The sequence below is a fragment of the Orcinus orca genome, chromosome 10, assembly GCF_937001465.1.
Source record: "Orcinus orca chromosome 10, mOrcOrc1.1, whole genome shotgun sequence".
Classification (NCBI taxonomy): domain Eukaryota; kingdom Metazoa; phylum Chordata; class Mammalia; order Artiodactyla; family Delphinidae; genus Orcinus; species Orcinus orca.
This window is the reverse complement of record NC_064568.1, coordinates 103811303-103838141: the sequence shown is the minus strand read 5'-3', so window position 1 is coordinate 103838141 and position 26839 is coordinate 103811303. Positions and strand designations below refer to the sequence as shown.

The 26839-nt window shown below is 57.8% G+C and overlaps 2 protein-coding genes and 1 long non-coding RNA gene across 9 annotated transcripts in view; 2 read left to right on the top strand and 1 right to left on the bottom strand.

The window, feature by feature from the left end:
- The window catches only part of PSMG4 (proteasome assembly chaperone 4), a 72701-nt gene extending 54786 nt beyond the window's left edge, over window positions 1-17915 (top strand). The window contains exons 3-6 of one of the 6 annotated variants that reach the window (XM_049715438.1): window positions 12603-12724; window positions 14756-14831; window positions 15533-15774; window positions 17716-17915. In XM_049715438.1, the coding sequence (XP_049571395.1) occupies window positions 12603-12724; window positions 14756-14831; window positions 15533-15750 (416 nt within the window). In that variant the 3' untranslated portion in view covers window positions 15751-15774; window positions 17716-17915. Of the gene's footprint in view, window positions 1-12602; window positions 12725-12877; window positions 13236-14755; window positions 14832-15532; window positions 15775-17715 lie in introns of those variants that run through there. The other 5 variants (XM_033407989.2, XM_033407990.2, XM_049715439.1 and 2 more) reach the window with 5 other exon arrangements.
- Window positions 17916-18508: 593 nt separating this feature from the next.
- On the top strand, window positions 18509-21323 carry LOC125965516 (uncharacterized). The gene is made up of 2 exons (XR_007479490.1): window positions 18509-19363; window positions 19445-21323. It is a non-coding gene; the product is annotated as an uncharacterized LOC125965516 (long non-coding RNA).
- A 579-nt stretch (window positions 21324-21902) lies between these two features.
- SLC22A23 (solute carrier family 22 member 23) overlaps window positions 21903-26839 on the bottom strand; it is a 141415-nt gene continuing 136478 nt past the window's right edge. For both annotated transcript variants that reach the window (XM_049715415.1, XM_012537182.3), the window contains one exon: window positions 21903-22764. In XM_049715415.1, coding sequence (XP_049571372.1) covers window positions 22407-22764 — 358 coding nt within the window. In that variant the 3' untranslated portion in view covers window positions 21903-22406. The remainder of the gene's footprint in view (window positions 22765-26839) is intronic.

Below are 26839 nucleotides of genomic sequence, written 5' to 3'. Positions count from 1 at the left end.
GAGATGGTCGTTCAGGTGCAAGCACTGCCGCAAAGGGTCCCAGGTCCCAGGCTGCCTCAAGAGGACCTGGTATAGTTTGGGCAGCAGAGTGCGTGGCGGCTTCTTAGGGTGACGAGACTTGGTTAAATACATCGTGTGAATGTATTTGACCTTCTGAGCTAGGGTCACCCTTCTTTATTTTTTTTTTTTTTGCTACGCGGGCCTCTCACTGTTGTGGCCTCTCCCGTTGCGGAGCACAGGCTCCAGACGCACAGGCTCAGCGGCCATGGCTCACGGGCCCAGCCGCTCCGCGGCATGTGGGATGTTCCCGGACCGGGGCACGAACCCGTGTCCCCTGCATCGGCAGGCGGACTCCCAACCACTACGCCACCAGGGAAACCCCCCTTTTTTTTTTTTTTTGCAGTACGCGGGCCTCTCACTGCTGTGGCCTCTCCCGTTGCGGAGCACAGGCTCCAGACGCACAGGCTCAGCGGCCATGGCTCACGGGCCCAGCCGCTCCGCGGCACGTGGGATCTTCCCGCACCGGGGCACGAACCCGCGTCCCCTGCATCGGCAGGCGGACTCTCAACCACTGCGCCACCAGGGAAGCCCCACCCTTCTTTTTTTAAAAGAAATTTTAATATTGGTAAAACACATATCATAAAATTTACCGTCTTAACCGTTTTGAAGCACACAGGTCTGTGGTATCAAGTACAGTCACACTGTTGTGCAAACATCACCACTGTCCAGCCACAGAACTCTTTTCATCTTGCAAAACGGAAACTCTCTCCCCGTTAAACCCTAACTCCCCACTCCTCCTGCTCAGTCCCTGCCCCGCCATCTACTTGCTGTCTTGCTGAGTCTGACCCCTCTAGGGACCTCATAGCAGCGGAACCATCAAGTGTTTGTCCTTTTGTGTCTGGCTTATTCACTGGAGCACAATGTCCTCAAGGTTCCTCCGTGTTGTAGGCTGTGTCGGAACGTCCTCCCTTTTCAAGGCAAGGCCACCCCTCTAAGTGGGTGTCCGGATGCTCAGATGAGGCTTTTCACTGGGGGGATCTTGCTGAATTTAACCCTCCCTTTTCCTCTGTCTCGCTGCCCTTTCTCAGCTCATCCTTCTCCCTCTTCATTTAACAGGCTCTGAGCCCGCTCTGTCCTGTGCCCCCAGCTGTGTCCTCAGTGCTGACCCCACCTCCTGAGCGCCCTGCACTTCCCCCCACTTGGCGCCTGTGCCCAGCCCAGGCCGCCCACCTGGTCCATCTGACTCCTCTGCACCCTCCCACTCCACTCGACCTCTTCCAGGAAGCCCTCCTGAGGGCTCAGTCTGTGCTGGGTGAACCGCCCCGGTCACTCTGTTTGCCTTTAGCCCAGCCCGTACTGAGCTGCACTGTAGCTATTTGGCTTTTCCATTTCTTTCACTAGAAAGAGCTTTGTCTTCCTCATTTTTTTTTTTTTTTTTGTTCCCCTGGTGCCTGGCACACAGTAGTCGCTCAATAATTGTTTGTAGGATAAACATAGGCATGAATAAGTGAAAAACTGCTTGGGAACTCCCCTCTGTGCAAGCCAGGGGCCATCATTAGCATCGGTGGGCTTAATTGCTGCCTTTTATGGACTGAGATAAAGACCTTTTTGGTGGAGATGTAAAGTTTGGGGTGAATACGGAAGGGACCAGTACCGTTTAGATTGGCTCTGTGCAGAGGTAGTATGTAGCATAGCTGCCTTTAAAGGCCCCCTGCTCTCTGAGTCAGGATACAAACATCTGTAGAGACACACAGATTCTTAAGCTATTCAAGGATCGACTCAGAAAGTGCTCAGAGCACAGTGCACGGCTCCACGACTGTCCTAGTGGACACTGCACACCTTCCAGAGCCCCTTGGTGGTCCCCGTCCCTCGCCCCAGAGAGTAACCGCGGTCCTGACCCGTGGCACCAGGAATCCATCAGCTTTGGATGCGTCTGCGCCCCTCACTGTGAGGTCCATTCATCCCGGTGCGATGCGCGTTCACACACCCGTGTTCCCGGTCCTGGGACCCGGTGCGTGGATGGAGGGGTGCCGCCCTCCCTCTCTCTCGGCCCCGGGGAGCGGAGTGGGCAGCCGGGGGCGGGGCGCGCGCTCAAGGGCATCTTTGTGCCCCCGGCACTCAGCGCGGGGCCTGGAGCACAGATGGCCTCAGTAAATGTTTGCCGAGTGAACCCATGAATGGGCGTTTTGTCACTGGAGCTTTTCATTTTTTCCCTTGGCTTTGCTCCCCGCTCTCCTTGAAATACAGCTGCTTTCATGGGCCGCGTCTTTCTTTATTGGGTCGCTGGGCTCGTCTTCAGGGCCAGGAAGAAAACACCAGAAACGGACCCGCCCAGCAGCCATGTTCTGGGCGAAAGAGGTCTCCTTTGTGCCAAGAACAGACCCGTCTACACGCTATGAGGGGGCTCGGGGCCGAGGGGCTGGCCCACGGGCCGTGTCTCACGCAGCGCCCTGGCACCAAGGCGGGGAAGGGGCTTTGACATTCTTGAGACACCCCCCAACGTGCTGAGCAGCCAGCCCCACCTGCCCCTCCCACGGCAGGGCCTCTGTGGATGGATTTCTGCATCACATGATCCTTTCAGCCGGAGACACACACGCACACACACGCACGCACGCACATGCACACACACGCACGCGCGCGCGCATGCAGGCTTTTGTTCCCTGTCCTCCGTGTCTGCTGATCGCGGGCTCAGCTCTGAAGTGTGGCCGAGGATTCTGCGAAAGCCTCAGGGGCTGCGCCCAGAGGCGGGTCCGGCGCTGGACACAGGGGTGTAAGCGCCATCTTCCGCTGGCAGCTGTGTCTCTGCTTCCTTGTGAGTCTCATAGTGCCACCGACCCCACCTGCGCCCCGGAGCCTTCGAGTCACCCCCCAACACAGTCACACGCATGGCGACCGCCTTTCCCCGCCCCGGGGGGTCCACGCCCTCCGTGAAAAGGGCCCCCTCCAGGTGTGTGAGCTTGCTCATCGGAAAAGTGCTGAGTCACAAAATCAAATCACATGGAGACCAACGCTTACTTCACTGAAATATTAAACACTGGGATTGTGGGGAATTCTGAGGTCCGGGGTGAGAGGCAGCAGTCCCACTGTCCACCTTCAGGGCCACAGCAGATGTCCAGCCGTGGGAGCTGCCGTGGGAGGGCCGCGTGGGGCAGGCTCCCCCCGACACCACGCAGCCTGTGCATCCCCTCCACCCTGGCTCCCGGCGGCATTCAGCCCCGCCCCCTGAGGGGGGCGGGGGCCCCGGTGGTGCCCATAGAGGCCATGCTCCGCCCGCAGTGACCAAGTGCCTTCTGGGTCCCCTGTCTATCCTGGGGTTCACTTCCTTGTTTGAAAACTCGAGTGTTGTCCTTGTTGGAACCCCCTTTCCTGCTTTGCTCCCCTAAATCCTAGGCTCGTGTCGTCCTTCCCGGGGACTGTGGGCACCCAGGCGGCTGCTCCCCTGGCCAGCCGGACTGGGGGGAACCTTTTTATTCATCACTCATGGGTCAGCCAGAGGCAGGGACCAGACCTCCATCCTAGGGTGGAATTGGGGCTCCTGCCGAGTCCGGCGTGGAGTGAGGGCGTGGGAGGCCGGTCTGCGGCAGGGGCTGAGCAGGTTAACCTCAGGGGCGGGGCAGGCAGGGCTGTACTGAAGCATAGCTGATAAAGAAACTGTATTGACATCTTTCAAGGAGTTACAGAGAAGTCTCAGGGCGGATGATTCTGTCTGTGGTCACACTGCCAGCTCAACTTGTTTCTGTCCACTTTAAGGTTCGTTTCCCTCTGGAGCAAAGTGATAGGATTATCTAATTTTCCTTTGGGGCCAGAGGCTGGTGACATCAGAACTTGGGCAGGGTTTCTTTCGTGAGCTACGGAAAGCTCTGGGACGGCGGCTGCCAGCACAAATATTTTGTCTGCACTCGTGGAGACTGCGCGGGGGGAGGCCAGGGAGGAGGTGGATGCATTGGGAATATAGCTTTTGGGGGATTCGAGGACCGACGGGAAATTAAAAAAGAAATAGGAGCGGTTCTGATAGCCCCCAGGAAGGTGAGCATTCTGGAAGACTTCCCTGGAAGCAGACTGTTCATAGTAGGCCATTTTGGTTGGAGAATCTAACCCTCCTATTTCGAAAATGAGGTAAGAGGAAAGCCACTCTAAAGGACTCACTCTGTTACGTTAGAATAGATGGTAAGGGGATGAGGGTGGGGCAGGGGGACCATTTAGAAGGTTAGCGCCTGAGTCCAGACGGCAGGCGGCGGCGGAGGTGATGCACAGAGCTAGTAGGATTTGCTGATGAGGGAGATGCAGGTGTGAGAGGAAGATGCCTGAACACGTACGCATCAGGGGCCGTGTTCGGAGCAGGGAGACAGCGGGGGAGGGGCGGGCAGTTAGAGGTCCCTAGGCACATTCAGAGGGAGATGCTGCGTGGGCAGCCGACCTTATAGGGTTGGAGCTCAGGAAGGAGGCTGGCTCCAGAGACACAAATTTGGGAGAAGTCAGTGTGTAGGAGGTTCGTAAGCTATGGGCTGGGGGGCGAGAGGGAGAGCAGCTAGGGGAGAGGGTGGACCCCAGAACAGAGGAGGCTGGGACTGTGACCCAGAACTAGGGGGAGACAGCCTGGAAGCCACGGCAGCCCAGGCTGGGAAGAGACGGTGTCGGGCTACGGCTCTGACACAGCGGGCTCTTGGTGGCCTCAGTGGGAGCAGCTCAGTGACGGGAAGGGCAGCCCAGTGGAGTGAGTTCAGGAAAGAAAGGGTGAGGAATTGCAGGGGTGGGGGTGATCAGAGTCAATGGGGAGGCAAAAATAGGTTTGAAGGACGTGTCTACACCCTGACCGGAGTAGTCTGGAAGGGGGGGTGGAATCGGGGATGCAGGAGAGAGATACAAACCTCTGGGTGGCGCCCTGGAGGTTAGGCAGGGCCAGTGTGCGAGGAGGGCTAATCTTTATCCACAGGCACAGGACGGAGGACTTGGAGGAGGTTCGTGGCCTTGGTGGGGGAACAGATCTGAAGCAGGATGCGGGTATCATGTACTCTTCGGGGCAGACAGTGACTCAGTTCAAGCACTTGGGGTGGTAGACACAGCTCTGGGCCTTGCCCCCTGACCTCAGGCCTCTGGAAAATCTGGACAATGCTGGTTGGCAGACGCAGAGGCTCTCAGTAAGTCGTGATCTGTTTTGTCACTGTGGCAGGGACAGTGGTGCTCATCGAACACTCCATCTGCCCCCACAGCTTGTACCCCCTCTACCCCCGGCAGGTAGGCAGTGACGGGTGACTATTTCTGGCTAATGGGCTACGAGAGGGTGTGATGTGTCACCTCTAAGTTGGAGCATCGAAAGGTTGGGCCCACCCCTGCAGCTGTGACCCAAGGAGCAGTCCGGGTCCTTGAAGGACCACATGCAGCAGAGACCCCACCCTACCTCTTACCCCCTTGCCTGCATCCCAAGCTAGAAATACATGATGAGCTGAGGATAGAGTTTGTTACGGCACCGCCATTTCAGGGCTAAAATGTTACCACAGCATAACCTGGTCTATTACTAACCCAAATACCACGTTACCAACCATGGCATATAACAGAGTTCGCGATTGATTTTGGATTCAAGGCCCAAGGATCTCGTGAGAGAATCCTGTGATGCTGTAAACATCCTCGATGCTCTTGTGACTCACTGGGCACGTGCCCGGGGGCAGCTGCATCTCCAGGTGGGCACACCACGAACCCAGGACTCACCTTTCCTCCCTTGGTAGGGAGCCGACAGGTGTCCTCCCCGTGGGCAGCTCTCTTATCCCTCATCTAAAGCCTGTAGTTCTTGGTTCTTGGTGAATGAAATTCACACCAAAGCTCACAACCCAAACGGTGGCAGAAAGAAGAGAGGAACGAGTCGCGACACCGGGCCCCCTCCGCTCTTCAAGCAGACAGCTGGTAGGCTGGCCTCCTTCACAGCCTCCTGCTGGGCCTTTCATCTGTGGGCCGTGGCTACCTGGGAAACAGGACCTGCTGTTTCATGAGTGTTCTAAAATTGCACAGTTTAGAGAAAAGCCTGGCCCTGACAGAGTTCCCCGAGTTGAGGGTAGGAACTCAGGCCCTCCCCATCGCTTTGCAAAGCCAAGGCCACTCTGCATGGAGCCCGCCTCCTTCCCACCTGCCACCCTGTGGTCCCCTGTGGAATTACACCCTCCTGCTCGCGTTGGAATGGAAGGATCTGGTTACCGTTCTGCATTCTTATCTGATCTTCACAGGGTATTAGCCCTAGAAGGCGCCCTAGAGATAATCCAAGCCAGTCTTCTCCATTTACAGCTCAGGTAACAGACCTAGCAGAGGGGCCCAGGGCTAATGAGCGGCGGGCCAGGCCTGGGGCCTGCAGCCTTGAGAAGTTCTCTGTTTATTCTTCCAGCATTTCCTCACTCAGTCAACCACTGAATCAATATTTGCTTTGCCTGTGACACGCAGGGCCCCTGCTGGCTACCGCTCGGAAGATGAGAGACCGCGTAGCTGCCCTTAAGGAGCTTCCTGAGAAGGAAGATGGGCATGAACAAGGCCACTGCATGAAACGATTGCTCTGTGGGCGGTAAAAAGGCAGGCCAGGAGAAGCTGCAGTCCGTCTGCCCGAGGCGGGGAAGGCTTCCTTAAGGGGCGTCGGGGCAAACCTCCGGGGTTACCCCTGCAGGAAAGCTGGGGCGGGCAGGGGTACGGCGTGCAGTGGGGCACAGGGCAAACGGAGGTGGTGGGTTCTGGCCGCCTCGTGGAGCTTGGTGTCAGCGGGGCGTCAAGTCAGGAGGTGAGGGGCCTTGATATCTGCAAAGGTGTTAGGGCTGAACACCGTTGAAGAACAATTAGGGGCAGTAACGTGGGCAGGTTTATTCACTCAGTCCATCTCTCCATTCATTCACTCGTTCGTTGGGTGAGAAAGGCAAATTGGGAGCCGGCGAAGCAGGCGGCAGGGAAGCCAGTCGGAATGCTACAGCAGCAGCCCAGGCGACAGATGGGGAGGGTCTGTGCCAGGACGGAGGGCAGGGCGTGCAGGGTGAGGGCCGGAGGGGGCGTGGGTGACGTCTGCACAGTTTGCAGAAATAGGATTCCTGAGTTTGCGTGGGGAAAGGGAGGGACAGGTGTGCATTCACCAATGTCGGGATGACAGGAGGGAGAGGGCTGGGGGCGGGGGCAGCGGATGGCGGAGATGATGGGTCCAGGTGCTTGGGTACAGTTAGGAGGTGCTGGCCGGGAGGCATGTGTGCGGCTCGAAGAAGCGCGAGGCTGTGAGCACGTTGGAGAGTGGGTGATGAGCTAGACTAGGTCCATGGATGTGACTGCCCAGGGAGAGTGCCGAGTGAGATGAGAGCAGCCCCGGAAGGAGCTGTCCCGGGCTGGGTTCTGCAGAGAGCAAATTCAGAGAGCTTAGTCTGAATGTGGGTGAGAGAGGACGCTGGGAATCCACACCCGTGGAAGGAGGGAGAGGATGGGACTGGCAAAGGGAGCAGGAAGGTGCAGACCCCAAAGGCTCAGCTGGCCCTGGGAACTGGGACCCTTTGCTGCAGAGGTGGCACCTGGACAAACGTCTCCTTGAGCAACAGAATAGAAAGTATAAGGGATTCAAGGTACGCATACGCAGCTGGGGCAAATTATGGACAACAAGCTACAAAGAGACCACAAACTGGCCGCCACTTCTGAGGCGCCGGGAGCAAGGGCAGGGTCCTGCGCGTGCCCCCTGCACACGGCATCAGCAAGGGGGTGCCGCTAAGACACGCCTCCAGCCAGACCCGCTGATCCAGCTCCACCCTTTAGCCCGTTTAAGGGACAGCTCGCCTCCTCGCCCACTTAGGGGGCGAGCAAGGGCACCTGTTTCTTGTTTTCGTTAACTTGCGCCGTAGCAAGAGTCCAATAAAGCCTTGCCTGAATTTCCCGTCTGGCCTCTTATCAGTTTCTATTGATTAAGCGATTAAAGGGTCCAAGGACCCAGCTTGGCAACAGCTCCATGGGGGGCTCCGGAGCTAAAATGGCTGCAGAGCCCCCGGGAAAGACCTTTGGGTAAGGAGGCTCTCGGCAGCTGAGGTAATCAAGAGGGGGGTGACACTTGAAGGGCCCAGACCCCAGGGCCCAGTGACAGTTCTTTCCTGGAAGGGGGATCTGCCCTTAGGCCAGCGGTGCTTTCTGGTCCACTTACTGTCACAGCTGGGCAGGGGATACCAAATGACTCGCAAGTTGGTCACCCAGGAGCAGGACACTTTCCTCCCTCCCCCAGGGGTGACAGTAGCCCTAACCTCCCCCTGACATCAGGGTGCACCTTCCTGCTGGGATGCTGCCTCCGCTTCGAGACTTGCGGGGCTCTGGACACAAGGAGCCCAAAGTGCTAGTGCTAGCCACACGTAGCAGTGGCTTAGCGGACTTCGGCCATGTCCCCTGGGGCTTCTGATCCCGCAGTGAGTGAAGGTTTGGGGAGCACCGGCCCCTAGATGGATTTTTGGCGTCCTTGGCCCATGAGGTCTTCCTCTTGGGGACATGGCACTATGGGAAGCACTTCGGTTCCGTTGTGTGTGGGGGGCCTGGGGGATGACTCCCCATCCACACCGTCTCTGAGCGTCTCTTTCTTCGGTGGGCGGCAGCTTGTGGGTGATGTGACCAGCGGCTCCCGTGGGTCTGGGCCCACCCTCCCACCTCTTCCACTGTCTCAGTGAGGTTACGTGGAATGCCACGCAGAGGACACGCTCTGTAAGCACTTGGGTGGTGGCAGTCTCTGAGGCCCTGCGGGCAGGAGGGCAAACCTGCACCTGGGATGTGGCCCCCATGAGAACAAATCACTGGCACCTCTGGGTGGAAGGAGCCCGTCACCGCCACCCTGCTCCCACCCCTGGGAGCCGCGCCAGAGAGGAGCTGGGGCCTGGGCCTCCTGGCCAGTAGGACACGTGGTGGCAACAGCTGCAGGATCGACCTTGGGAGGTGGGAGTCCGTGCTGCTGGCTCTTGCAGAACCTCCATCCCTGCTACCATGGCTATTTTGTTCTTGGCCCTTTGTGCCAGCCCTGGGTGGTGGCAGACGGGGCCAACCAACATCAAGTGATGGAGTCCTTTTGTCACTTAGTTGACAAATTTGTCGCCTGTGGTGGATGTTGTCTGTCGGGTGACAGCACGTGCTACGGTGATCTCCACACTTAGTGGACAGTCCGCCCACATGCCTCCTCCCCAGACTTCCTCGCCCTCTATCTTCCAGTCTTTCTTCCTACAGGTCCTTGACCAGCCCAGCCAGGCCCCTGGCATCGCCCATGAGTCTGTATATACTCTAACCTTGGGCTACTGGTCTGTGGACACACAGATGACCAGGTGCACTGCCGGAGTGAATCTGTAATGCAACTGCATCCGTTTGTGGCTTGCACTGACCCATCCACCGGCCAAGCTCAGGCTTTTACCGCATTCTTCAGCTATTTGTGTGGGATCCTGCCTACAGCCATAAGCGTGAGCTGAGGACGACATGATGTAATGCATCAGTGTGATATTACGTGGAACGTCTATAGACGGTGTAGAGCTCTTCACGCTACATTTTGTCAGCGGGTGGAGAGCTAACACAGCCTTGGGCTATGAGTACCGTTCATATAAACGAATATTGTCATCCATCCACGTCAATGCAAACTGTTTCTGCTCCTCTTTTCTGATCAGAAGAGAAAAGAACGCGTTTCCCCAGTCCTGGTCCACCTACCATGTACCTGAAGACGTGTTGTTCTGCTCTGGGAAAGACACCACAGCTGCTGAGGCAGCTGCAGTTGGGACCGCTTCCTGGTTGAGTTCATGGTGGTCTATCGCCGTCTCCCAGCCTCAGCTGGTGAATAGAGAGGGATGAGGACCACCGCCACTGCACCCTTTGGATCCACGATGCTCCACCCTCCTCTGGATGCAGTACTGCCTGGCTGAGGTGGGGCAGTATCCCAGGCTCCCCCCGGCATCCTCCACTACGGTAGCTCCTACCCCAGGCCAAGGACCCAGTACGGGGGTGTGCCAACTTCTGAGCGCGTCCACCCCAATTACATGTTCAGGGACCAGGCGAATGTGGACCTAGGCCAGCACTCTGTTTATTGTCTGGTCCCTGTAGGTCCCGCACATGCAGGAGGGCAGTGATGACACTTCTGGTCCCCATATCTCAGTGCCGGCTCTGACCCCTGAAACGCCTGGGTCTTCCTCTTTCCCGAGTGTACCGTTACCTGAGTAAATGGGCACTGGTCCCTTTGGGGGAGGGCTGGGGCTCACAGCGTGTTGCCGGGGACCTGGTCACGTCTTCAGTTATCTGGTTCCCGGAGACTGAGCAAAGGGACCACCTGAGATCAGGGTGACTGAGGATCGTCCATCCCCCATGTCTTGTGACAGTGTAGGGTGACTACTAGCCTTGTATCACCCCCACCTTACACCCTGAGCTGACTCCGTGGGCACCGTGGAGCGAAAAGGGCCCATCACAGCTGTCCTGAGTTGGGCTGAAAAGGCCTGGCCTTTACACAGCTGCCTCTGCCAGTCACTGGGGGTGGGCCGCCCTGGGGAGGGCGTGCAGACGCGGCAGGAGGCCCCAGCGGAAGGCTCTCTGCTAATGGCATTGCCAGCAGCTGGGACAACCAGTCCTTTCCTGAAGGGGTCTGGGAGGCACATCCCAGAGCCTTTGGAGAAGCCAGCGTGGTTGATGGAGTGGGTTCCTGAGGACGTGAAGGAGGAGAGGCTCAGAGCCCAGGGGAAGAGATCAGCCTGGGACAAGGGGAGGGGCGTCTCCTGCTTAATGACGGGGAGAAGGAGGTACGAGTGGGGTCACGTGGAGGTAAGGGTTTGAGAGGAGGGACAAGGATTGGGGGAAATCGAGCCCGATGACCTCTGTTTTCTTTGTAAACTCAGAAGCTGGGGCATCGGCTGAATGTGGGCTTGGGTAGGGTTAGGACTTGAGGAGAAAAGTCCTCAAGGTAAATGAGAGGATGCAGTCTGGGGACCACAGGACAGTGTTGAGGGGCAGCTGGTGATGGGGGGCCTGGAGGTTGTGAGCCCTGCCTGCTGGGTCACGTGGCTTCCGCAGCGGTCATCTGAGCCCGCCGGAGGAGCAGAGAGGAGCGTGCTCCCACTTGTGCTGGGCAGGTGTCGGGGAGAACAGGGGGCAACGGGGTGTTAGCTTGTTGCCTTAGTTTCCCCAGACAGCTCTTCAAGGCTCTTTAGAGAGAAACTCTCTGTTTTAAAAATGGTGTTTGTCTTCTAAGGGGACAAAGCATTAGAGGGTATTAGAGTTGATGTGTGGGTGAGATCACCTGCTCCGTCAGTCCAGTTCATCGAGTTATTCTTTTACGGATCATGCTTTTGGTGTTTTATTGTGAAATCTTTGTCTGTTTAAAGGTCACAAAGGTTTTCTACGTTTTCTTCTGGAAGTTTTACAGTTTTAGGTTTCATGTTTAGGCCTCTGAACCATTTTGAGTTCACTCTTGCATATGGTGTGAAGTGTAAACTGAGGTTCATTAATAATTAAGGAAATGCAAATTAAAATCATGTTGAAATAGTCCTTAGAATGGCTAAAATGAACTCATACTCTGCTGATGGGAACATACAAGGGCACAGTCACTGTGGAAACAGCTTGTCAGGTTCTTAAAACGTTACACATGGTACAACCATTCTAATCCTAGGTCTTTAACTACAAGAAATGAAAGCATATGTTCATAGAGACTTGTACAGACATGTTCATGGCAGCTTGACTGCAATATCCCCAAACTGAAAACAGCCCAAATGGGCATCAGCACGTGAGGGATAAACAAGCAGTGGTGCGTCCACCCAGCAGAACGCTGGTCATCAATGCAAAGGAACAAATGACACATGCACCAACCTGGATGAATCTCAAAATAATTGTGATAAGTGAAAAGGCAGAGCAAAAATTATACCTACTGTACAGTCTATTTACATAAAGCTCTAGAAAATGCAAACTAGTGACCAAGTACAGCACAGTGTTTGGGGGAGGCAGGAGGGGTTACAAGGGGCTTGAGGAAGCCTCTGGGGGTGATGGACATGTACATTCTCTTCGTTGTGGGGATGGTTTCGTGAGTTACACACGTGTCACAACTTCAATTCGTATACTTTAAATAGTGCAGTTATTGTAGGTTAATTATACCTTAATAAAGCTGTTAGAAACTATTGACCTGAAAATTAAGTACATAATTGAATCATTGATAATTAGCGAAGGGGACAAACTTTTAACAATACTTACTCTCTTAAATGTCAATTTAGTCAACTTAGATCTATTAGAGATTTAAAAAGCACAACTCTGATAGTTCTGACATAAAACCCAACAGTCAGTTGTAACAGAATCTGACAAAAATGGGCGCTGTGTGCGTGTACCACAAACACTGCCTCTCAACACACTGAAGCCTTCCTATGTCAACTCCGAGTGTCCCAGAGTGACTACAAGTCAAGGTCCCCAGCAGGGATGACAGTGGCCCCCTTTCACCTGCTTCCCACGCCTCTGAGAGGCGCCCGTTCTTACTTCCACTTTGCAGATGGGGAGACTGAGGCTCGGATTGCACGGTTTAGCCAAGGCCCACACTTGTACAGGGCATCAGCTCAGGGGTCTGGGTCCAAAGGCGTGCCAACCCACCCCCCTAACTCAGTCCATGCGATTTTCCTTTCTAGGGCTTTCCCCAGTATCGCTGCCATCCTCACGGCTAGCTCGAGCACGCGGAGGAGGCTGCTTTGAGTGCTTGCGGCACCGACTGAACAGCGCTGCCCTCTGCTGGGCGGCGCGTCTCCACCAGGTAAGACGCTCCCACAAGTCTACACTGCTGTCCGCAAGGACGCCGGCCCGCCCCCGCCCCGCCCCCGCCCCGCCCCGCCCACTCTCGGGACCCGCCCCTCCGGCGTCCCACCTGGGCCTCGCCCTTCCCCGGAAAGCCCCGCCCACACCGGGATCCGCCCCCCGCCCACTCTCGAGCCCCCGCCCCAGGCCCCGCCCCACCTCGGGATAGAAAACGAAGGCGCGCTCGACCTCTCGGCGCTCGCCTGCTCGGGTCTGGCGGCGGCGGCGCGGCTGGAGCGGGTGGGGCGCGTGCGGCGAGGCCTCCGGGCGGCATGGAGGGGCCGGGGGCTGCTGCGCGGGGGAACGTCTCCCTGCACAACTTCAGCGCGAGGCTGTGGGAGCAGCTCGTCCACTTCCACGTCATGCGGCTGACGGACTCGCTTTTCCTGTGGGTGGGGGCCACGCCGCACCTGCGCAACCTCTCCGTGGCCATGTGCACCCGCTACGTGAGTGCGGCCGGAGGGCCGTGGGTGGGTAGAGGGGCCGGGGGTGGGGGCAGCGGCGCGGGGTCCGGGACGGGGCGGAGGGGGCTAGGCATGCGGGGGACGGATGGGGTCTCGGAGGCCGGGCCGGGGGGTCCGGACGGTGACCGAGGGCCTCAGGCGCGCGCCCCGTGCCCACCGGGTGCCCGCCGGGGAGACCGCGGATTCGGCGGCCCCCCAGGGCTGTCCCGGGTCGGGGAGGGGCGCTTGGGGCTCCCCGGGACCGGGGTCGAAGAGGGTTGCGCTGGCCACCCGGGGAGAGCTGCGTCCCGCCGCTCGGCTGGTCGTCCTCCATTTCTGGTTGGAGTGTCAGGGCTCCGTCGTGGGACCTCTGCTGTCGGCTCACACTCGCCCTGGGGGGTGGCATCTGTCCTTGTTTTTCTTGCCGGCTCCCTGTTGACCACGCTTACTTACATTTCCGGCCCAGACCTCTTTCCCGCCCTTCCCCTTCCCCTCCCGCGTGCGTCTCGCTGGCGGGTGTGATAGGCAGCTGTCCCTCGGCATTCCAGGCTCCGCCCCGCTCCTCCAGCAGCCAGCCCCTTTCTGTAGCAGCTCCGTCCCAACCTTGGGGTCATCTTTGGATCCCCTCTCCCACGCTCCACGCGCCCAGTGTCAGTGAAGCAGCAGGCATTGCTGTCAGCAGAACCTGCAGAATCCAGCCTCTTCTCACCTGCTGCCTGGGCCAAGCTGCATCTCTCGTGGCGGCTGAGGCCCCCTTTGCCACGTTATAGGTTTCTCAGAGCTGCTGTTGCAAAGTGCCACAGGCTGGGTGGCTGAAAACAACAGGCTGATTCCCTCCCAGATCTGGAGGCCAGAGTCTGAATCAAGGTGTCAGCAGGGCTGGTTCCTCCCGGAGGCTCTGGGGGAGAAGTCGCCCCCCGTCTTCTCTGGGGGAGAAGTCGTCCCGTCTCTGGGCTTCCGGTGCTGCTGGCAGCCTCGTCACCCCCAGTCCTGCTGCCAGTGCACAGGCCTTCTCCTCTGTGTGCCTCTGTGTCTTCCATTCTTCTGAAGACACCAGTCCTACTAGATGAAGGGTCCTTCTCTCCTTAACTTACATCTCAATTACATCTGCAAAGGCTCTATTTCCAAATAAAGTCACCTGCACAGGTGCCAGGGGTTAGGACCTGGACGTACCTTTTGGAGGTAGTGGCTTAGCCCTCGGCGCTGCCTTACGGCCAGTCCCCCCTGGGCTGCAGTCAGTATCGTCATCCCTCTGCTCAGACCTTCCGAGAGTCCAGAGCCTGCACTGACCTGCAGGCCCCGTCAGCTGCTGGGGCGCCCCTGCCCCCCTGTCTGTGCCCCACTCGCCCCTCTGGGCTGCTCCAGCCTTTCACCGGGCAGGCCTGCCTGCTGCCAGGAGAGGCTGCACAGCTAGGGTGACACAGGCCCACTGCAGGGGGAGGCCGGCCTGGGACAGGAAGGGGGGCCATGGGACCCTGGGTGCTCAGGTAATCCAGGAGCGTTGGGCCTTGCAGGTGGGGCAGCACTGCTCTTTGTTTTCCTTGCAGGACCCCATCCCTGTGTCCACTGCCCTCCTTGGGGACATGTCCGACACGACGTCCACCGGCCTCGCCCAGCGCTTAGGTAGGTCCTGCAGCTTAGCTGCCCGAGTGCCCGGGTGGGGACTTCGTTGTTCAGTGGAGCCGGGAGGCGAGTCGCTGGAGGAGGAAGACTCTGTCTGGGAGGCGGACCCCCGGTCTCTGCGGGAAGGAAGGCCTTGTACACTGGGCTTCTCAGGACCTGACCCGGTACCAGCACCGCTCGGGGCTTGTGCTGCCCACGGGCTCCCGTGTTGCCCTGGCTGCCGTCCAGGCCGACCAGTGACAGGTGATCTCCTCCTCCTCGTGGGAGGAGCGGGCAAGTGATGCCCACGGTGCCTAGTGGGTGGCGGCTCCAGGTAGCTTCCAGGGGTTCGGTGGGGCCCCGCAGAGCAGGAGGGACCGCCCTTCGCCGCAGGTGATGTCGCTCAGAGCTCGGAAGGGTGACGGCCTGGCGTAGGGTGGCCTGAAAGGGCGTCAGGCAGGGCCCTGAGGTTGAGGGCTCCAGCCCCCCTGCACCCAAAACACGTGTCCTGCAAGATGCCCAGGTGGTTCAGGTAAAGGTGCCCCCAGCTGGTACCCATGACCACCGGGTGGTCCCAGGCACCGGGGACCTCGACCGGCAGGGCAGCCTTGCCTCCTGTCTGGCCTTCGTGTTCACAGTGTCCTGGCCACGTGCGGAGCCCTGGGTCCCGGCTGGGGGGTGGCGATGAGGCCGGGCCCTGATTTGAGGAGCTTCTTTTGCAGTTGTGTCGATGGTCCTGTCAGCCTCATCTCCGGGGAGTGGGGACGTGAGTGTCAGTCGCTCCGGGACGCACGCATGCGGACAGAGCAGCCACGCGCTGGTGGAGGCACTGCCAGTGCGTCGAGGGCCAGGGCTGGCACAGGTGGCCCACAGGTCGCACGAGACGGGGCAGAGACCTGGCGGCTGCGTCTCGGGGACGTCCACCACACTTGTCCTTTAGCCTGAAGCTAGAGCAGCCTGGCTAGTAAGTTATTTTGGTAACTTTTTATGAGGAAGCAATTTAAAATTTACAGAAAAGCCACAGGAGAGATGTAAAGGATTCCTGCCTAGCCTTCGCCCGGACTCCCAGGCGCTATCATTGCTGCTCTGCGTTTGAGCTGCTGGTTTTTTGTGACCCACGGAGAGCAGGTGGAAGACCTGATGCCCCTTTGCTTCACTGCGTATTTGCCAGCGTTTCGGGGTGACGCACCCCCAGCAGGCAGGCCCCGTGTGCCGGGCCTGGTGGAGGAGGGAGGGAGGCTGCTGGTTTGTGGAGCTGGGACCGGTGGGTCCCCCCAGTGTGGACCGAGTCCAGGAGAGGAGGGCGGCGGGAGCTCGTTTGATGAGTCGCGAACCACCTGGTTATTCCAGTGAAGGGGGATGGGCTCCCGGTGTCCTCGAGATGAGGTCTGGAAGCAGTTTGTGTGCGAAAACTAGGGTTCTTTTTCTTTTTTTGGGCATTTTGTGCAAACGTTGGCGCTCTTTTTAACATTCTCTCACGTGGCTTACGTCGATTTATAATCTGCATAATTTGAAACAACACAGACCAAAAAATACAGACCAAAAAATACCAAAAAATACGTTCTAACTTAACCAAAGCCAGACGCTAGTGGAAGCTCCCACCCTCCCGTATCCGCAGACCCGGCAGCCCTCGGCCACTGCCCAGCAGGGACGGGCACACGTGGTGAGATGCCAGCACCCCAGGGGGACAGGCGACGCGTGTGCTGAGGCCACAGAGGCCCGTTCCGCAGGGAGGTCACCTGCAGTTGAAAATGCGTTATTAACCGTCGTTAGTTGTCCGGAGGGGGCCGAGAAGAGACAGGTGCCCCGAGACAGTGTCTTGGGTGGAAGAGGTGAACGGCCTGGGGGTGCTGGGGGCTTCGGTGTGGATGGGGACCCCCTGCCCTGTGTGGCTCTGGGGCGCAGGGTGGGGCTGCCGGGTGGACCGTGCAGGCGGGATGGTTCTTGGCTCGCGGAGGGACTGGAATCAGTGGCCCCCGGGGCCGGGGACTTTCCTGCCACCGAATGCAGGCAGGCTGAGCGGCTGTGGCTCGACTGCCCCGGCTCTCCCCGTCCCCACCTCTCTGCCTTTGCCGACGGGACTGACGTAGCCCCTGACTGCGGTGGGGGGAGGAGGGGCTTGCACCCGCCCCCTGTGGGGTGGGGCCCAGGGAGGAGCTATTTCACCGGAAGGGGAAGAGGGGACCGGTACCGCCTGGCTTGTCCTCGGGACCTGTCCTGCCTTCAGGTTATGGGTGTGCAACCGCGCGTGCTTTTGGCGGTTGGAGCAGCTCACGTCAGCCATGAACGGTGCCGCAGAAAGGAGCTAAAACACGTCTCTCGCATCGCGTTGAGAAATCGTACGTGTGCGCGTGCGCCTGCACGTGTGTATGTGTAGGAACGTCGGCTCCCGTCTGTGGGCAGGGGGAGTTGCTGGAGGGGGCGGTTCTGAAGTATAGATAGATTTTTTGGGCCGTGCCCCGCTGCTCGCGGGATCTTAGTTCCCCGACTGGGGATTGAACCCAGGCCCTCGGCGGTGGAGGCGTGGAGTCCTAACCACTGGACCGCCAGGGAAGTCCCAGGACCTTAGTGTTTTAAATACTTGCACATTATCTGTGCTTTTTAAAAAGCAGCACGACCAGCCAGCCCCGTGTGCAGCGCGGTGGGACTCAGACGGTAGAGTCTGAGAGCAGACTCAGTGGGTCTGGGCGGGCCGAGGGTCTGCATCTCCCACGAGGTCCCGGCGCTGTGGCCATGGGGACCGGCCTTTCAGAACCGCTGTTCGGTGCCTGTAGTCTGGTCTGCAGCAACTGCCCGTGACACCACAGGTGTCAGAGCTCGCTTCTCTCCCTGGAAGCCCGCCTTCCCCTTCCAGGCCTTTCCCCGCAGTGGGTTGCACACATCCGTGTGCTTTCTCTCGTTTCAGCCAGGAAGACCAGCAAACAGGTGTTTGTCAGCTATAACCTTCCAAACACCGACAGCAGCTTCACGTTGCTGGTAGAAAACAGGATCAAGGAGGAAATGGAGGCCTTTCCCGAGAAGTTCTAGCCCAGGCGGCAGCAAGGACGCAGATGCGCGCGCCCGGACGGACGTCTGAATAAACGCGTGGGGTGTCGCCAGCTGTCAGCAGGGTCACGCGTGACGTTTGTTTTTAAAGGGTCGGTCTTCCCGCCGTCACTGGAGTTGGGCCCCAGGGCTGCACCTGCAGGAGGAGGCAGGAGAAGGGCAGGGAAGGTTCCTCGCGGTCCTGGGGGGAGGGGTTCGGGGCCGTTGTGGGACGGAGGGGAAATCAGTCACGACTCCGTCAGGCCCATCTTGTCACGACCGGGGCCTGAGGCCCGAGGCCTGTGAGGTCCTTCTGTCGTGTGTCCCCATGTCCCGCCACTACTGAGTCTCACTTCTCTGGGCGCCGTTTCCTCACCTGTGAAGTGGGACGGTCTCACCTGGCTGGGTTATTGCTGGAAATGCTTCGCAAACCCCGGTGCCATGGCCCCTAGGACCTGGGTCACGGTTTTACCCTTTTTGTTGAATGCATCCGAGTGTGTCAGCCCCTCCCTGGGCTTCCTGCTGCCCTGCCTGTCCTTCCGTCCCCTCTTTCCTCCAAGTCGCAGGCCCCTGCTGCGTCGTCTTAATCCTTGGCCTTTTCTGCTGCTTCAGGTGGAGTCCAGCCTTTCTGGTACGTGCACTCCTTTCCAGAAGCCGGTGGTGCTCAGGTCAGTGGCTCTCAACTTGTCTTCTGGTCGAATTGCTGGCAGAGCTCTTACAGGTTCCCTTCCCCAGACTCAGGCGTCCGGAGGCCCAGGTTTTGTGGGGTTGGAAAGCCCCCCACGTGCTTCTCAGCACAGCCAAGCTGAGAACTACAGGCAAAGGACTCTCTGATCTTTGGGGTCCACGTGGACCCCTTTTGTCAGGAGAGGCGGATGGTTTCGGGCCCTGTGACACGGTTCACGCGATGGGTGGCAAGCCCTGTGTCGAGCCAGTGTGGGCAGCCAGAGCGGTGACCCTTTGGCCGGGACGGAAAGGACCTTCCGGGGACCAGGTCTGGGGCTCAGGACGCTAACCTGCAAGGCCCCGGCCGGTTGTGGTTTGGAAGCACAGCGGGTACCTTTCTAGGAAGAGCAGGTAACGCAAATCAGGGCTATGGAGAGGAGAGTTTGGTATAAATACTTTATTAAAGAAATATTGCTTTCTTGTTAAAAAATACTACATTAAAGAGAGCTCTGGGTTCTCAGTCTCTCCTGACCGAATCACAGTGTGAGAATCGTTTCCTCTCTAGGAACCTTCAGGCCACGGATTAGATTAGCAGGACATCCACACACAAGAGAAAAGAACTCTGAAACCTGCTGTCGCCCCCCGTTTCTCGGGGCCTGCGAACGGCAGTTTGATGTTTCCTCTGCCCGCCTTTACGATGGGGAATCTGCAGGCAGAGAAGCCCCCCGCGGTCCCCCGGGGGCAGAGCGAGGCTGGGCTTACACAGGCGCTAAAGTAGGGACACAGCGAGACCTGAATCAACAGAGTTTATTACTCGTAGCCAGTGGTCACGAAATGCCCTTCACTGGACACCATCAGATGAGGTAGGGAAGACATTCCAGAGGAAGTTTGTTAATGGGGCAACATTTTTATTTCTGTACATTTACATACAAATCTCCCCCCAGGGTACGACAGCTGTGGCGTCATGCAGACAGGAACGTAAGGACAGGCCAGGACCGGGTGCAGGTTTGTGCTGGGAGCAGGCACCTCCAGGCGTCCCGTCCGTACGCAGGCCACACGGTTCTCACACAGAAACCTCTGGCCCGGGGCTGCTGGGCCACCGGGGCACCCCCAGCGGCACGCAGGCCGCACCACGTCGCCACCACCCTGTGGCCCAGGGGCTCGTCCTTTCGCGGCGCCTCAGCCGCCCTCGTGTGGCACCAGGAAGTGGTATTGCGGGCAGTACTTCCTCTGGGCTGTTTCTTTCTCCTGCTGTTCTGTGGCCGGACCAGCTTGCCCGCCCCCGTGCCCCTAGTCGCAAGTGGTATTGTAGTCTTTCAGATAACATTTAAAACTTTTACTGTGTGTTTTGGGTGCTAACAGGCAGGGTATTGGGTGCGTATCGGGTGAGTTGTTACTGGTTTGCAGACAGGAACAGAAGGCAGGAGGATCACGTTTGTGCCTGACTCGTTGGAAGGGGGTCCCGGCTCCTGGGGGGCTGGGACTGAGGGCGCGGCGTGATGCCAGAGGAGGAGCTGGACCTTCCCGGGCAGCGGGCTGGGTGAGCCGGGTGGCGGACGTGCAGCGGCAGGCGCCTGAGAAGTGTCTCTCCCCTAAGCACGGAGGGGCCTGGGCCGAGGGGTCCACGCGTGAGCGTGGGGGTCTCGCGGAGCAGGCAGGACCGGCCCCGGCTGGGCTTGGGGCTGCCTCGCCCGCGTGGTGTGGGGTCTCACGGGGCTCGGCCCACAGGAAGCTTTTCTGCTTTGGCCATGCTCACAGCTGTCCCTCGGGACCAGCCTGACCCAGGGCTGCAGGAGGGGGCATGGAGGAGCCAGGAACCTCCCCTCCCTCACACCTGCCGGGCTTTGGTCCCGGGAGCCCCGCCCTCGCAGCCAGCTTCTCTTCTAGTCTACGAGCTGGTCCTGACCGCTGCGGTCACAGTGCTGGGCTCTGTGGGACCAGCGTCTACTGTTGTCACTTAAGACGGACCTCAGACTTTGGAACAGGGGTCTGGGAGCGCTGTGCCCGCTTTCCTGGAGGTGCCGACTGCCCCCTGTGGCTTGAGCATGATCCCTAAAGCTCTACACGGCCAGCGGGAGGGCACGCACGGCCTGGGGTCTGGCGAGCGGCCTGGCTGCAAGGTGTCCTGGAGCTGGGGTGATGGGTGCAGACACACCTGGCAGGTGTGGCCCAGGGACCCCGCCAGCCCTGCGCTGCACGTCCTGCCCTAGACCAGGGACCCTGCGGCCGGCATGCTGAGAGAGGCTAAGGCGCTTCCCAGGTTTGGCACTCGAGCTGCACAGGTGTGAAGAAAGGCCTTGTAGATTAAGGTGAATGCGGACGGATGCTGAAACACAGAACAGACGTGACTCAAGACACAAGGCCGGGCCATGAGGGGCTGGGCTGGTGGCCCTGGGACCAGGCGGTGTAGCTGCCGCCACCACACAGGCCTGCGCGTCTGCTCCCCTCCTCACGGCGTTCTCACCGAGCCAGCGGCTCCTCCCCGTGGCCGCCAGCTTGTAGGGGCACCGTGGGGGGACGGCAAGACAGACTGGAGGGGACAGGAGGCGAGCGGGGACGCGCTCCACCTCTCTCCTGGGCCTCGGAGTCTGGGCAGCCGTGGGCTGGGAGTCCCCTCGCTGCTTCCCACGGACCCAGGGCCACGCCTTCCCTGGAAGAAGAGCCCACGGCAGAGGCACCGTGGGGAGGTGGACCCTTCCAGGAAGAGCCCAGGCTGTCCCGGGACTGCCACAAGGCGGTGCCTGCCTGGCCAGCGAGGGGCTGTTTCTCAGCACCTCCCGCGTTTCCTCTGAAACGGCTCCAGACAGGTGCAGAGAGCCTGACCTGGAAAGGCAGGGGGACGAAGTGAGGAACACAACGAAAACCCTTGGAGTCGGGTGGGGCTCGAGCTTTGGTGAGTTATTGCTTCTCTCAGTTGGTCTTGATGTTCTCGGAGGCTGCCGTCAGCGGAGCTCCCCAGTGAGGGCCTGCTCCAGGCCCAGCTCCGTGCTGACGGAAGCAGAGGGCTCTGGGGTCTCCGCCGGCGGCTAGCGGAGCCGAGGCCTCCAAGCTGGTGATTTCTGCGCCGTGTGTGCTCGGGATGTGGCTGGTGGGCCGTGTTTGCAAGAGCACCGCTCCCTCCTGGGGGCTGCCTAGCCTATTGAGTTATTTTCCTATTGGTGTTAGTTCAGGAAGTAGCCGTGTGTTCATGTCGTGCTGGCAGAAAAGCTGACTGCAAGAGGGGACTTTCCTGCTGGAGCTGAACCGGGAGGAGGGGTGATAACAGTAACTTGTCTCTGATCGATGGCGTCGCTGCTCGGGAGCTGAGCTGGGCAGACCTGCCTTGGAGACCGTGGCGATACCGCCACTAATCAGGCTCTTCCCCCAAAGAGCTTCCAGCATCAAGTATAAAAGGATGATCTCGCGGGAAAGACTAAGCTGGTTTTAATGATACCGTGAGCTGCTTTCCCCCAGCACATGGAGCAGAAGCTCTTACCTTACAGAGAAAACCTTTAAAAACCATATACAGACTCTAGCAAAACCCTAACCATTTACATTTCAGTCTGAATAAAGCACAGCTGTGGGAGTGCTCCAGACGGTGGCTGGTTGGTCTCTGTGCACGGCCTTGGGGACAGCTGGCTCTGAGGGCGCAGCAGACCTCCCGGGGAGCCTGGGCTGCGCAGTCCTCACGGTGTGTCCTCGGCCACCGCGTCCCTCTTCCTGAGGAGGTGGGACCCGTGAAGGGAAGGGAGTAAAGTGCTCTTTAAAAATGACCAAAATAAATACAAACGTTTCATGGCAGAAAGGAAAGTCTTTGAAGGGTCGTTTGCAAAGTCCTCTTCCTCACACATGGGCTCCTCGGGGGTCCCCACGCCAGCTTCAGCAGAGTGGGCCCACCCATGGCCACGGTCTGCCCCCAGGGCCCTGCTACATGGGCCGCCCGCCGTTGGCCGTGGCACGGTCCGGCAGCCCGTCGCCCGCGGCGGCCACGTCGTGCAGCCCCGAGTAGTCCTTGAGCTCGGCGTTGGTCAGCAGCAGGGGCTGCTCCCCGCGCCTGGGCGGCAGCAGGGGCTGGCGCGTGTAGTGCTCGCCGTCGGGGATGCTCTCGGGCAGGTTCTGGTCCCGGCTCTCGGGCAGCAGCAAGAGGCAGATGATGCAGATGAGCGTGCAGCAGGCGAAGATGATGTGGTGCAGGAAGTAACCCTTCTGGTTGTGCAGCTCGATGATGGGCGCCGTCAGCATGCCGAAGCCCGCGCTGGCCAGCACCAGCCCCAGGCCGCCGCACCTGCGGGGAACGCGCAGGTAGGCGGCGGGTCGGGCCCACAGGCACGGGGCCCCAGCGCCGGCGCACGGCCAGCTCCCCCAACCCCCTTCACCTCCTGCATCTGCTGCCCCCGCTATTCAGTGAACATTTTCCTCGCCAGCCCAAAACTTCTTACTAGGTGACTGTGATAAATACCACTGTAGGGGACAAGCGGCCTCGCTTGCCGTGAATAACGTAACATTTTGTTTCTCAACGCTGTATCCATTTACGCTGTTTTTCCAAGGCTTGCTCTTCATTTAGAAGCGGGGAGGGTGGCCGGGGGTTAAAGAAGGCATCAAGGACACGTCGACAGGAGAGCTGCCGAGGTGGTGGAGTGGAAAGACCCCCCCAGCTCGCCTCTTCCCGTGGGCACGCCGGACTCACAGCTGCGCGGAGCAGCCATCGATGAACAGGACCAGAGCCAGAAAGATCTACAGCTGGACACAAAGGACCAGAGCCTGCCAGAAAGATCCACAGCTGAAGACACGGGAGGAGCCACAATGAGCCAGGTAGGGGGAGCAGACGTGCGAGATGATCGAGGCTCGTGACCCCCACCGGGGGGGGCGACCCACACACCAGAGAGCAAGCACATCGCGGAGGTTCTCCCACAGGAGGTTCTCCCACAGGAGACAGTTCTGAGCCGCACGTCAGGCTCCGTAGCCCGCGGGTCCTATACCAGGAAAACGGGCCCCCGGGGATGGGGGGGCTTTCAGGGGTCCCAGAGGACTGGGGGAAACAGAGACTCCACTGTTACAGGGAGTACACAAAATCCCACGTGCACTGGGACCAAGGGCAGAGCAGTAACTTGATAGGAGCCTGGGCCAGACGTACCTGCTGGACTTGGAGAGTCTCTCAGACAGGCAAGGGGGCAACTGCAGCTCACCCTGGGGACACAGATGCTGGTGGCAGACATATTTGGGAGCTTTCTACCATGGGGACGCTGGTGCCGGCGACCACCGTCCTGGCTCATGAGCTCTGAGACCCGGTCCCACCCAACCGCCTGTAGGTGCCAGTGCTGGGACCACCAGCCGGGTGGGAACACAGCCCCACCCCTCAGCGGACAGGCTGCTTAGAGACTTCCTGAGCACGCAGCTGGCCACCTCTGGACATGGCCCTGCCCACCAGAGGGCCAAGATTCTGCTCCACCCGCCAGCTGACAGGTGCTGGCCTCTGCTGCTAGGAAGCCTGCACAGCCTCTAGACCAGTCCCGCCCACCACGGGGCAGAAACCAGAAGCAGGAAAACCACGATCCTGCAGCTTGCAGACCTCGGCGCTCCCAGCTGGCCAGTGCAAGCTTCTGGACACCCCGGACCCCATACCCAACTGTGCTAGGAACTGGCCCCAGCCACCAGCGATCTTACACCAGCTCTCTGGCACTCACCCCAGGACCTGGCTTCACCCAGCAGTAGGGGGTCAACAGCTCCAGAGTCGCCTGGACCCTGACGTCACCCATCAGTGACCTGGCACTAGCCCCAGGGTCCCTGGGGATTCTGCAGTCAGCTGCCTCCTGACCAGGCCCCACCAACCAGTGGCCTCCACACAAGGCAGAGCTTGGCAGTCAACCAGACCGGGTGCCAACTAAGCCCACCAGACCACCCACGTAGCCAGCCCTCCAAAACAGAAGGAACCACACAGCCCTCACAGGGGGCGCCCCTACATACAGCTCTGGTGACGAGTGTGCTGCTGGGATGCGTAATGTCTCCCACAGAGGGGGCCACTGCTGAGGTCAAGAAACAACCTACCACATACGTAATATACAAACAGCAACTCAGACAAGACGAGGTGGCACAGAAACCTGCTGCAGACGAAGGAACAAAATAAACCCCCAGGAGAACAACTAAGCGAAGTGGAGACAGGCAGTCTACCCAAGAAAGAGTCCAGAATAATGACAGTAAAGATGATCAAAGAAGTCGGAGAAGAATGGATGCACAGAGCAAGGAGTTAAAAGCTTTTAACAAGAGTCAGAAAATATAAAGAACAGCCATACAGAGGTGAAGACTATAGTAACTGAAATGAAGGCGTCAGCAGCAGACTGTGATACAGAGGAAGGATCAGTGAGCTGGAAGACAGAGCAGTGGGAGCCACTGCTGCTGCTGAACAGAAGGAAGAATGAAAAGAAGTGAGGCCAGAGTGAGAGAGAGAGACTCTGGGACAACACCAGGCACACTTAATGCTTGCATTACAGGGGTCCCAGAGGAGGAGAGAGAGCAAGGGGCACAGAACATATCTGAAGACATAACCACTGAAGACTTGTTTAACCTGGGGAAGGAAACAGACATCAAGGTCCAGGAAGCAAGAGAGTCCCAAACAGGATCAACCCAAAGAGGAACACTCCAAGACTCACTGCGATTGAAGCACCAAAAAATAGAAATAGAATATTAAAAGCAGCAAGAGAAAAGCAACAAACAACATACAAGGGAACTCCCGTAAGGCTATCAGCTGTTTTTTAGTGGAAACTGCAGGCCAGAAGGGAATGGCATGATCTATTTTAAATGATGAAGGGACAAAACCTACAACCAAGAATACTCTGCTCAGCAAGGCTCTCGTTCAGATTTGATGGAGAGATCAAAGCTTTACAGACAAGCAAAAACTAAGAGTTCAGCACCAAACCAGCTTTACAGCAAATGTTAAAGGGACTTCTCTAAAAGAAAAATAAATAGCTACGACTAGAAACAAGAAAACTATGGAAAGAACTAGGTGGTAAGGGCAAACATATAGTAAAGGTAGGAAGTCATCCACAAACAAAGCTAGTGGGGGGGTTAAAAGACAGAAATGGTAAAATCATGTATATCCACAATAAGCAGTTAAGGGATGGACAGAACAGTTAGATGGAAAATAGGATGTGAGGGGAGAAGAGGACAAAGGCAGGGTTTCCTTTGTTCTGTTTGTTTCTTAAAAATTTACTTTTGGCCGCATTGGTGCAGGGCTGCATTGCTGCAGGGCTTTCTCTAGTTGCAGTGAGCGGGGGCTATTCTTCGTTGCAGTGCACAGGCTCATTGTGGTGGCTTCTCTTGTTGCGGAGCATGGGCTCTAGGCTTGCGGGCTCAGCAGTTGTGGTGCGAGGGCTTAGTTGCTCCGCGGCATGTGGGATTTTCCTGGACCAGGGCTCAAACCTGTGTCCCCTGCATTGGCAGACGGATTCCCAACCACTGAGCCACCAGGGAAGTCCCAAATGCAGAGTTTTGAAATTAAGAGATCAGCACCTTGAAACAGTCACATGTATATTATATACATAGACTGCTATATGATATACATAGACTGCTATATGAAAACCTCATGGCAACCACAAGTCAAAAATCTGTAGTAGATACACCCATAAAAAAGAAAAAGGAATCCAAACGTAAAACTAAAGATAGTCGTCAAATCACAAGAGAAGAAAGCAAAAGAAGAAAGGGGGATAAAGACCTCCAAAATCAAATTCAAAACAATGAACAAAATGGCAGTCAGAACATACATATCGATAATTACCTTGAGTGTAAATGGACTAAATGCTCCAACCAAAAGACGCAGGCTCGCTAAATGAATACAAACACAAGACCCGTATACATACTGTCTACAAGAGACCCACTTCAGACCTAGGGACAGACACAGACTGAAAGTGAGGGGATGGAAAAAGATATTCCATGCAAATGGAAATCGAAAGCTGGAGTAGCAATACTCATATCAGACAAAGTAGACTTTAAAACAAAGGCTATTACAAGAGACAAAGAAGGACACCACATTATGGATAAAATGATCAATCCAAAAAAGATATAACCATTGTAAATATATATGCACCCAACACAGGAGCACCTCAATATATAAGGCAAATGTTAACAGACACAGAGGGAGAAATTGACAGTAACACAATAATAGGGGACTTTAACAGCCCACTCACATCGATGGACAGATCATCCAGTAAGAAAACACTGACCCTAAATGACACACGAGACCAGATGCACTTAATTGATATATATATAAAGAGAGCATTCCATTTGAAAGCAGCAGAATACACATCCTTTCCAAGTGCATATGGAACATTGTCCAGGACAGATCACATGCTAGGCCATAAAACAAG